The sequence below is a fragment of the Tachypleus tridentatus genome, chromosome 12 (genome assembly GCF_004210375.1).
Source record: "Tachypleus tridentatus isolate NWPU-2018 chromosome 12, ASM421037v1, whole genome shotgun sequence".
Taxonomy (NCBI): Eukaryota; Metazoa; Arthropoda; class Merostomata; order Xiphosura; family Limulidae; genus Tachypleus; species Tachypleus tridentatus.
The window spans coordinates 22,715,078-22,727,720 of record NC_134836.1 but is presented as its reverse complement, the minus strand read 5'-3'; the positions used below and the strand labels follow the sequence as shown (position 1 = coordinate 22,727,720).

General features: G+C 34.7%; 1 protein-coding gene across 4 annotated transcripts in view; it reads right to left on the bottom strand.

Moving 5' to 3' along the window:
* The window catches only part of LOC143235166 (CUGBP Elav-like family member 2), a 115,457-nt gene extending 114,222 nt beyond the window's left edge, over nucleotides 1–1,235 (bottom strand). For 2 of the 4 annotated variants that reach the window (XM_076473055.1, XM_076473056.1), the window contains exon 1: nucleotides 913–1,128. In XM_076473055.1, the coding sequence (XP_076329170.1) occupies nucleotides 913–1,113 (201 nt within the window). In that variant the 5' untranslated portion in view covers nucleotides 1,114–1,128. Of the gene's footprint in view, nucleotides 1–912 lie in introns of all 4 variants that reach the window. The other 2 variants (XM_076473058.1, XM_076473057.1) reach the window with 2 other exon arrangements.
* Nucleotides 1,236–12,643: the final 11,408 nt, after the last annotated feature.

Here is a 12,643-nt window from a genome sequence, read left to right as displayed (position 1 = left end):
ATCTAAAATATTTATACGACTAAAGTGAGACTTGTATTAAACAATAGTCGTATATTTTTCCTTACATTATACAGCGAGCTACTGAAATGAAATTATATAACTGAAATAAAACGAGTGCTGATGGGTCCAGTAACTGTAAAAGTAAAGCATCGGTAACAACCAGTTTCATAACAAAAAAAACACTTTCGCACAATTGAAGTCACGTTCACTATTTAACGATGCTTACATTTCATTTTGATATAACATGAAAACATAAAATGTTTTTGGTTATAGGATTTTTAGAGTTTAATGCCAAATACACATTAGAATTTTATAATGCTACTGTAAAAGTAGGAGAGAAACCTAAAACTGAATGTAATATTTATGATTTAAAATCCCTGTCGCCATAATATCATATATTTACAATTAGAAAAAAATGTAAATTTGGAGCCTTATAGTCTACCAGTTTCACAAGGGGTCTTTCTATTTACATATATTTATGCACACGAAATTAGTTATATTTTATTATATATTATTATATAATATTATAAACTATGAGATGAAAAAGATGAACTTATGAACAAACAACACTTGATAACGTGTATAACCTATAGCATTGATTAAATAATTACAATATAAGGTGTTCCACAAGTAACATTAATGCATTTTCCAAACTTTATAAATCCTAAACTTCCACCAACCTTGTATCATTTTGTTTTGTTAAGTCAGAATAGGAGTAGCTTTCCTAATATACTATATATAACAAATTTATTGTGTGCAATCAAAACATGTGGTGTGTATCGGACATAAAGTAGTCTATAACAAAACTGTTTCAGCTGGGCAAATTTCTCAGTAGGTCTTGTAAGTACAGAGACGTTCAAACAAACGAGAACTAAAGTTAGAGTAGAGCCAGGTAGCTAATAACATATATACCAGCAAGGCCAAGCACTGCAGTGGCAGAGGGAGATGAGCAAGGAAGGACAATCCGCTAGTCTTCTTGAAGAGAGAATTCGCAAAAACATTCTGAAGAAAGTGGTGACTGAAAGCTCCTTTAGGACTCGCTGTGGCCTTAGCTTTGAACCGCTTGTTCAGCCTTCTGCTGGGGGGTTTTACTTCAAGAGGTCGATAAGTCATCAGGATTGATTGTATAAGGGCCTTCCTTGAGACCGGTCAAAGCATATTCAAGAAATCCTGTACCCTGGAAGTGACGTTGCTGATAATTCAAGATAAGTGGCTACTAATGTGAATCTGTTAACTATTACTTCGTTCAAGCTGATTTATCCTGAAAGTTACCCCAATTTTCTAGTTACTTACAGATACCGTATATTCTTGTCTACTTCTACTACGTAATACGTATGTCACCGTTAACGCTTCCACTGAAACGGACCACGGGCTGCAGTTATTCTTAAAACTGATGCCAACTAACTTCAGCGCCGATCAAACTCTCGAAGCTTTGATCACGTGCATGTGATCGTTGATATCGATTACGACAAGGCTGTTGCGTATGTCCATTAACAGGTGGCGTGGTTTCAACAGTTGACTCTGCAGGAAGAATAAAAAAAATCTGAAAGATTCGACATTTTGGAGTACAATTAGCTAGTGAACTTTTAAAATATCTATAATTAACAGACCTCTGATGAAACAACACACACACTTATTTTCTGTTACACATGGATATAGAGAGAGAATCGTAAAAATACAATATGCTAAATAATATTTTCTCAGGAGTATAGAATCTAATGTTTTATGACATGTCGTTAAACAAAAATGCAGTAAAGATTTAAAACAGTGATTTATAGAATAGTTCGTTCATCAGTCATAATAACGCATAATACGTAAAGCAGCGTTAACACGTCAACATTTGAACTGGAGAGGAGGTCAAACACCCATCCATACTCTATATAGGCCAACTTCATACATTTTCCTAAATTTAACTAAGTGTATGGCCTAAAATAATGGTTCATTATAAATAATTAATGATTCTAGACTAAATTTTATAGGAAGAAATAGAGTCGAAAACATAATATCAAAAGATAAAGTAAAAGTCAGAAATCATATCTGCGTTAGCCGTGTAATTTAGCAGTGTAAGGCTAGAGGGAAGGCAGCTAGTCATCACCACCCACTGCCAACTCTTGGGCTACTGTTTTACCAAAGAATAGTGGGATTGACCGTAATATTATAACGCCTTCAGGGCTGGAAGGACGAGCATGTTGGGTGTGACAAGGATTTGAACCCGCGACTCTCAGATTACGAGTCGAGTGCTTTAACCACCTAGTTATGCCGGGCAGAAATCCTTGTAACCTGATCATTAAACCTTTTATTTTTACATTAATTTTGCTTGCTTTTTAACCTGCTAATTTCCAAATTTACAAGTTTTTCCAAACTCGGTTTCAGCTTATAAAGTGTACGTTTAGCAAACTTTATTCACTTAAAACTTTACCCTCACACCCTCACCCTCTCAAATACACACTTTGCTTCTTACTCCTATTGAAATTATCTTTGATATGTGGAGCATTTATCGTACCTTGAATATCTCTTGTGCAAACATTTATCAAACAATGACATCCTTTTATATTACATCTCTGTTAAAATATATAATTGCCTCTGAAAAAAACAAAACAGGGAATGTTTGTTTGTTTTTTGAATTTCACGCAAAGCTACACGAGAGCTATCCGAGGTAGAACGTCCCTAATTTTGTAGTGCAAGACGAGAGAGAAGGCAGCTAGTCATCACCACCCACCGCCAACTCTTGGGTCACTCTTTTACCAATAACAGTTGAATTGACCGTCACATTATAACGTCCTCACGGTAAAAGGGCGAGGATGTTTGGTGTGACGGGGGTTCGTCACCCGTGAGCCTCAGATTACGAGTCGAGGGCCTTAACCATCTGGCCATCCCCGACCCGAGAAATGTTACAAAAGTAGCACAAAATCTAAACATATATTATACAGTTAAAAATAAATTAGAATTAAAATAAATTACCGTCTTTTAGATACCTTAAAACATACGGTTTTACTAACATATGTACGTATGCATGAAGAATAGAATGGCAAACCGCAGAAATTCCCGACACTTCTAACAACTTTGGGAGAAGAGTTTCGGTCTATTACATCACATGCTTACTGACAGTATACAAACCTTAGTAACAGAATTCATTCAGGCGGCTACTGACCTTAAACGTGATCTTATCCCCAGCACCTATAAACGATATATTTGTTTTCAAGACGTGTTAACCTAATACTTTGGATAATATGAAGTGTAAATCTTTGTTTAGATACATGTTGAGCCCGGCATGGCCAGGTGGGTTAAGGCGTTCTACTCGTAATACTAGGGTCGCGAGTTCGAATCCCCGTCGCACCAAACATGCTCGTCCTTTCAGTCGTGGGGGCGTTATAATGTGACGGTCAATCCCGCTATTCGTTTGTAAAAGAGTAGCCCAAGAATTGGCGGTGGGTGGTAATGACTAGCTGCCTTCCCTCTAATCTTACACTGCTAAATTCGAGACGGCTAGCGCAGATAGCTCTCGTGTAGCTTTGCGCGAAATTCAAACAAACAAGAAACATGCTGCAAAAGTAACGAACACTTCCAGGGTTTATTTAATTCATTCATATTATTATAATATCTTATAATATCGACGTTATTAAGTTCGTCTATTCTGCAACTAACAGGTGTTGCACAATGGGTTGTTACCATGGCCACAAGTGACCTCTCTTAGCGAGTGTTTGAACACCTCAGGGTCTGGGTCCTACAATTGCTGAATGAGTTGCTCTTTGTATACCAGTTTGGTTTGGCTTGGTTTGAATTGCGCGCAAAGCTACACGAGGGCTATCTGCGTTAACCGTCCCTAATTTAGACTAGAGGTAAGACAGGTAGCCATCACCACCTACCACCAACTTCTGGATTACTCTTTTACGAACGAATAGTGGGATTGACTGATACATAATAAACGCCCCAACGACTGAAAGGGAGAGCATGTTTTATTGTGACGGGGATTCAAACCCCGTACCCTCAGATTACGAGTCGAGTGCCTTAACTAACTGGCCATGCCGGGCCTTTTTGTATACTAAATAATCTTTTGTCTTCGTTTCTTATGTGCTTTTCTCAAGCCTTTTTGGTCATTGTTATTGAAGTTACTCATCTATAAGGTTATCTATAAACAGTATGACGAATTTAGATTTAAATACAGATTTCAATGCAACAATGGGATCTTCATCGGACTCTCAAAAATAATTTAAATTATGAAAGTACCTGATAATGGCGGCAATGAAAAGAAATGTAACTGGGGTGTGGGCCGTCGCCTTCCCTATATGAGCCGTAGCATATACTCTGTTAGTCCCTTGCAAAAGGACACATTCTAAACTTGAAATTAAACGTTTGGTATCGGCTTCACCTATTTTACCACCAAACTTCTCTCTCAGTGGAAACCTAATAGATGACATTAAAACTTTAAACTTTAAACGGCTGTTAAAGTCCAAAGTATTCAAAGAGTTATTCGCAATAACTTGTTACAGCAGACAAACAGACAGACAAAACTTCAACTGTTGTTATGTGTGTAGATCATCGTCTTAAAATATCCTCTTTGAAACACAGTCTTAAAGATGAGCTACTTAACATCACTAAGTGTGTTGAATGGCATATCATCATACATATGTTTCAACTAATAACGAAAATAGGGTAGGTACTGTTGATTAGCATGACAAAGGTGGCGGTAATGTATAATATCCTAGTTTGGAAAACATTTTATGTTAATGATTGGTTATCTGTTGCACTCTCTGTGTATAAAACTTAGTTTTTAACATTCGCAGATGGCATCAGTATTCAACAACTTTAATCAAGGTTATTTAATTTTAAACAACAAGAACTGCTTATTAAACAACTCGTACTTAATACTGTTAGATTCTCTCACCAAGGTTATCTAATATAATCTGTGTGTTTAATTCAAGGTTTGTTTATAACCCATAACAAAAGATTAAAATATCTCACTTATCCCAGTAGTTGTCTTTCTGTGGGACAGCGCTAACCCTGCGGATTTACAGAGCTAAAATCAGGGTTTCAATTTCCCACGGTGGGAACAGCACAAAGCCCGATGTGGATTTGCTACAAAACAATCACACACACTCCAGCAGATGTTGAATATAGCGCAAAACCTGGCTACTTATTAATAAAATATCAAAACAACTTCACACATAACATAACTATTGAGCCAAGAACAAACTTTCGGTACTTAATGACAAACAAAATTCACACATCAAATAATTCTTGAGCAAACTCTAATTACTTAATAACAGAACAATGAGATAAGTTCACATAACTATTGAGTCCAGAGCAAACTTTCAGTACGTAATGATAAAACATCGAAATAATGCACTAGAACGGTGGCTAGTGTGTTATTAACTAGTCTATTTAGTCTGTTTAGCTTATTTGGTTGTTGGATATGAACTTGTGCAAATCTATGAGCGCTTATTAGTAGATTCAGTTTCGTATATTGGTAAACTGGATGGATCGCAGAAGTAAAGGATTTTATGTGTTTTGTAAGTAATTACCTACAGCATTTTTGGTACTAATTCTTTATACAAATTAATTTTATTTAATGTAACATATATGCATATATAATATTAAACTTAAGAAAGTTATTTCACACTATTAGCTTACCATATGGAGTTAAGACTCAACTAATTTATTTCCAAAACCGTCCTATGTTCGTGGCGCATTTTTGGGTTTACGGCCAAGAATGTCACTAATAATTCGTCTGATGGTTAGTACATCACAATCTGCATAGATTATAGTTTCTCATATATTGATATATAAAAATTGATTATTTCTAGTTCGTTCGTTTACACTTTTTGACTTCATTAACTTACATACACCTTCGATCTAGACGTGTCTAGTTCTAGACACGAAAAACTTTACTTGTTCTTGTTCCTGGGCAGAAAGTGTTGTTTCTCAATTGCTTATGCCTAAAGTAAATGGAAAAAACTTATTTTTCTCTTCAAACTTTGCTTTTGTGACCTGGGTAATGAAATTCTCAAATTTATCCATTTTCCAGAACATTCCAGGTGGATTCAGTGCTGAGTAGCTGATAGAGAATTTTATCGAACTGATAAAAATGTTCAAGAACTTTCTAGAATGATGTAGAATTTACGAGAGATTTTAAGAACCTTTTAGAATTTCCAGAACTTTCCATAGTAATATATATACACAGGGACTCACCACTCATCACTTCAGTTTTGTTCTAGTTGCCGAAGTGAACATATAGACCTATCTGATTTTACCAGAGATGGCATCAAAAAGCTGCAAGCATTCTCTAGACGCATTCTATGTACGTGGCTAATTTATCGAGACAAGAGCTAAAACGTACTCTGACAACATTTGCTAAAATGTGTGAAGCCTACAAGGCATATCTGTCGGGGATCAAGACAAACCCTGGGTACCTCATTTTACCTGCGACCAATGCAAAAAAACCCAAAAAACTCTAGAAGGTAAGACGGACAATTTTTGCTTGCTTGAATAGTAAGATTTTATGTTATACAAATTTTAGATTTTTTTAAAATTTAAATATCTTTTAATTTATTTTTTAAAATTTTCAATAGTTTTGGCTGGGAGGTTATCGGAGACTTCAAATTGGTGACATTCCTGATGGGTCTCCAACTGTAGTATAAATTCATGTAAATCTTGACTCACATGTTGTTTTATTCAGACCCAATGTACATGAAAATGTGCAAGTTTGCCCGATTTTACAAAGAAAATAGGTTAATTTCTAAATTTCAGTATCCAAGTCACAAAAGCAAAGTTTGAAGGGAATAATGGCCATTTACTGTACTTTTACAACATAAACAATTAAGAAATAACACATACTATCCAGGAAGAAAATTTGTGTTACATAGTGTAATGGCTTATACAGAGTTACAACATGCACATTTTAATAATTGATAATACCATAACTAAATTAATTGTTTGTTTGTTTTTTGAATTTCGCACAAAGCTACTCGAGGGCTATCTGTGCTAGCCGTCCCTAATTTAGCAGTGTAAGACTAGAGGGAAGGCAGCTAGTCACCACCACCCACCGCCAACTCTTGGGCTACTCTTTTGCCAACTAATAGTGGGATTGACCGTCACATTATAACGCCCCCACGGCTGAAAGGGCGAGCGTGTTTAGCGCGACGGGGATGCGAACCTGCCACCCTCAGATTATGAGTCGCACGCCTTAACACGCTTGGCCATGCCGGGCCACTAAATTAATTGAAGAATTATAATAAGTTTTATCTATTACGTGATAGGAGTTTCTTCAGTTTAAAATAGACACGCTGACGTTAAATCGGTCGATAAAAAAAGTGCAACAGGTGTTTGAATATTGTAACATGAAAAGTTAAAAAAAAGGAAAATTTCATGTTTATTATCTCTTGCATCATTTTCTTTAGAACTCTTAAAATCTGCCTATCTTACTGCTAGTGATAAAATGCAATGTGTAGCCTGATGGTTATATTTTACTTATATTTGTATAAAAGCATAATTCAGTCCTCCGTTAAAGCAATACCAGTAAAAATAAATGAATCCAGGAATAGACATAAAATAGAATTTTATTGAAAATATTTCATTTTAATGAAGTAAACTAGTAAAATAAGTAACATCATAAAGAAGGACTGTGTTAAAAACTGCAAATCCAAACCTCTGACTAATTATATAATTTGTTATTGTAACTTAAAAAGAAGTCAAAACAAAAACAAAGTAAATAAAAAAAGAACATTGCATCAGCTGATAAAAATCCCAGTTGATGTAGTGTTGGCATAATAATTGACATAATATACAATATATATTAGTGATGTAACATAAGAGTTGATATCTGGTCTGAGCAGAAAGCACTTACGCTAAAAACAAAAACACAAAAAAAACCATACTATATGGAGAAATACATTACAGGCCAGGTTATCTCAAGGAATCAACCAGCTTTATATTTATTGTGTATTATCTTAGTTTAGGTCAACAGTATTGGCCAAAGGTTTTTTAAAGAAAGATTGAAGAGGCCAGATCGAATGTTCGTTAAAAATAAAAACAGCGTTACATTAATGAATTAGGTACGAACCAGCTGTGTAATCTTGCTGTTATAAATTTTTAATTTTTTCGGAGAGTTGCTTTGTTTGTTTGGAAATTTCGCACAAAGCTACTCGAGGGCTATCTGTGCTAGCCGTCCCTAATTTAGCAGTGTAAGACTAGAGGGAAGGCAGCTAGTCATCACCACCCACCGCCAACTCTTGGGCTACTCTTTACCAACGAATAGTGGGATTGACCGTCACATTATACACCCCCACGGCTGGGAGGGCGAGCATGTTTAGCGCGACGCGGGCGCGAACCCGCGACCCTCGGATTACGAGTCGCACGCCTTACGCGCTAGGCCATGCCGGGCCTCGGAGAGTTGCATAATTCGAATTAAAAAGTATCAAGTAAGTTACGTGTACGAATAAATGGAACGATCATAACACCTTATTGATTGGTAGTTGTTTCTCCCGTTCAGGTGTTCTTATTTATACATACTTATTAATTAGTATGTTTTTATAGGCTAAAACTGGTTATTATAATATTTTAGAAATAGAAAAAAAATCAAAATATCTAACTTGGTACATATTAGTGAAGTAAAATTATATTATAGAACTAAGGTATTAAGGTAGGAAGTTGAAATGTTTACTTGTTTGTGGTTTTTTTTTTTATTTTCGAGCAAAGCTATAACGAGGGATATCTTCGCTGAGGTTGAAACTACGATAGTTGTTTGAAGAACAACCAATTACGTTATAAATATTGACACTTATTCTTAATACTGTTTTTAATACAGAATAAAGATACAGAAACAATAAATAAGAGTTTCTTTTTGTCCCTGTATTTCTTTCAATAGTTACAACAACGTTCCACTGAAAGAGGTTTCACCGTAGTATTAAAACAGGTATAGGATAAAATTATAAAATAACACAGTATCGTATGTAAACGGAACTATCTGTTAGAAGTCTTGGAAATGTCAAAATTCCTAACAGTTTGTTTAGTTTATTTGAAATTTGTCCCTGGTGGGACAGTGGTTGGTTGGAGTTTATTGGCGTAAAGCAACATACTACCTACGCAAAAAAATCGTTAAGAAATAGAAATTGTTAAAATAAGTAAAAAGGAATCAGGCTAAAACAGTGGTAAGTCTAGATACTTGTCATTCTAAGATTCGGTGCTCGATTCGCCGTGATACCTCTTTTCTCGAAAACAAACCAAACTCTTTTTGCCCTCGAATTTAATAGCGGTATTTCGCTATTTCAAAGAGTTATATATAAGTAAACTGCATAAGAAATTTGAGCTATTCATGTAAAGAATCTGCCTAAAGCAGTACCTCGCCTGGAACAAATATTAAAATTTTAAACTATTAAATATATATATCTATATACGAAATACATGAATAATTTACGAACTTTGTAAGCACTAATATTTTTACTTCCGTTCAAAATTTGAGAAACTACGATAAATTTTACAGTATTTTCAGAGAAAAGAAGCCAGATACAGTATGGAGGTATAAGTAACTTTTTTTTTATGTAGCTTTCATATTTAATACGTTATAAAACAGCTACTCAGTGGGTCACCGGAAAGGTTACAGTAGCACAGATAATCCTTTTTCATTAGAAAATAATAAGTACTTTTAGTAGAATTTCTTCGAAAGGTATAAGCCTCCCAAAAGTTATGAACACGTATGTGCGTTATTATTTTAAAATGTATATCACAAGGAGCGAAGAAGGAGAGGGCTGAAGGTGTTAAGATAACTTTTATCATAAAATATAACTGTACCATCTTTGTTTTTTTTTTTTAAAAAATTAACAGTAAGTTATTTTGTTTGTTGTGAAGCACAAATCTACCCGCGAAGCAATCTTTGTTGCGTCAGTAAGGGGTATCAAAACCCAGTTTTTAGCGTTATAAGCTTTTAAACTTAACAGACTTGATGGTACAATTATATTTTAGCACGAATGATTTTTCAGCTTACATTTTAAAGAAACATATTCTGAAGTTTTGACGAATAATAAATTAAGTAGGCTAATCTACATCATGGGGGAATTCTTGTTGCAAGCCAACTGGAAAAATATTTGTCGTGTAAAGACAGTTCATTTTCATTTATTTCGGAACGTCGTCCTGAATGTCATTGCTTTCCTGTAGTAACCTTTGAAAGTTACTCTATTTAGATTTGTTTTCATGGCTGCAGGTGGAAAATATCTCACTGAACCACATTCCTTCTTCAGTACTCAATCCATTACAACACAAGGGCCATTCATATTGAAAGATAAACGAAAAATCAAATACAGAAAGCCAGGTGAACTATAGTAAATCACTTTTAATGTTCGTGAGATGCAAACACGATCAAAATAAATATTTACATTATACACCAACGTATAAAAGATCGTGTAAAGTTATTTGAACTACAATAGAGTAAAATTCGACCTTAATGCTCCTTACATGCACATGGAAGCATATTAGTGACCCGCGACAGCGGCGAGTACAAAAAGCATTGCGTATCTATCATCAATTTAACAATGAAGAGCAGATATATTCCACCATTCAAATTCAGGTTGAGGTTTTATCTAACATTACAAAATATATAATATTCACTCTGTGTTAGTATAGGTTTAGCAATATTGGAAGTAAAAATAACGATTCAATTTTGTATTTGATTTCAAAGTGAAAGTGACCGAGGTCGCAATTGAAATCACAGCATATTATTGTTGTTCTTTTTTTCAAACGAATGTTCTCTGCTGATACAGCGGTAAGTCTATGGATTTAAAACGCTATAATCAGAGGTTCGATTCCTCTCGGTGGACTCAGCAGATAGCCTCGTGTGGCTTTGCTCTAAAGAAACACACGAATTCAAACTGATACATTACTTTTGGGTTTGTCCGAGCAAAGACCACATTCACAAAACCACTATTATAACTGGTTAATTATATTATAATTATGGAGTAATAACCCACAAATGTTAGATTACGTAATGCCAGATGAATTATTTATTGCACTGAATATTTTATTATATCATTCTGCTACAAATACCTAATGATCATTACGTTAATATAATACCTTTAATAATGAGCAACTGTTGTTAGCAAAAAAGAAATTTTTTTCTAAATTCAAAATAATCAATTTTCTACTAAAACCATCAAACCTGTATGTGCACTCGCAATCTTTAACAAAAAGGTATTAAAGTAATATTAATTAGCTGTAGTTTGCGTTCCATGGACGAATGTTACGTAAATTTATGATTAATGAAAAGTTATCTCAGGATATGAAAAGTTGCTTCATTTATATGTAATTGTAAAAAAAAAGGCCCATAAAAACTGCAAAACACGAAATGTGAAACCGCAATTTTGCTTCTTTCTTTGCATGGACCTAACAAACTTTCCTGCCAGATTTGTTGAAAATCCATCAACAGGGGGCGAAGTAGCAACAAAAAAGCAAAAACTCCTGTAAAAACAATATGGAATTTTGAGAATATCCATCCACAAGAGGTGAGGTAGTGTTAAAAAACGCCAATTAATACCGCAAAACAGAAAATGCAAAACAGAAAATTGGTGTGCACGAGGTTATGGACCTAAATAAACCTCAATACCAATTTTGGTGAACATCCGTCTACACTTTGCGAAACAGTCACATGGACACACAACAGACAGTACTATTATATTTATATAGATTAAATGATGTTAACTTATATTTCATGAATATTTTTGTTTATCGTGGAAGTATTACAGATAGTGTGTTTTTAATTTGGCAAATTAAGTATGTTCTATTATAAAACAATTGGATACTTTTACAACTCATTACCGGAATCGGCATATATCATTCATTTTAGTTTAATTAAAGTGACACAAATTTTAGTAAAGAGGAAAACTTTAAGCTTTTGGGTTAATTTGTTAATTACTTTCATGTTATGTTCATTAGAAGTAAACTTTTATAATGGAAAAGTAGATGTAAGAGGTAAGCTTTAAACAAATAAAAAATTATTAATATTTGAAGTTTCGTGTTCTTTCCACTCTTCAGTTGCGCGAGTAAGCGAAACAAAACTCAATCCAAAGTTAAACTCTATAATATAAAAACATTTCAACAGTAGAAAGAAAATAAAACAAAGTAATTAAAGAAACACAAAATAAGCAGTTACAAGGAAAACGTATTGAATAATAAATTTTTCAAGATATTTTTTTCTACAATACAACTGGCCAGGTGGTTCAGGCATTAGACTCGTACTCTGAAGGTCGCGGGTTCGAATCACCGTCGCACCAAACATGCTCACCCTTTCAGCCGTGAGGGTGTAATAATGTGACGGTCATTCTCACTATTCGTTGGTAAAAGAGTAGCCCAAGAGTTGGCGGTGAGTGGTGATGACTAGCTGCTTTCTCTCTTGTCTTACACTGCAATATTAGGGACGGCTCGCTCAGATATTTAAAACAATACAACCACCCAGTAACACAGTAGAATGTATGCGGGCTTACAACGCTAGAACCCGGCTTTCGATATCCGTAGTGGGCAGAGCACAGATAGCTCATTGTGTAGCTTTGTGCTTAACTTCAAACAATTAATACGTTCTACAATACAAAATACATTTAACTTGTAAGCTTCGTGAAAATAGAATTGTGTTAATTAAAATATTCTTAATATAATCTGAAAA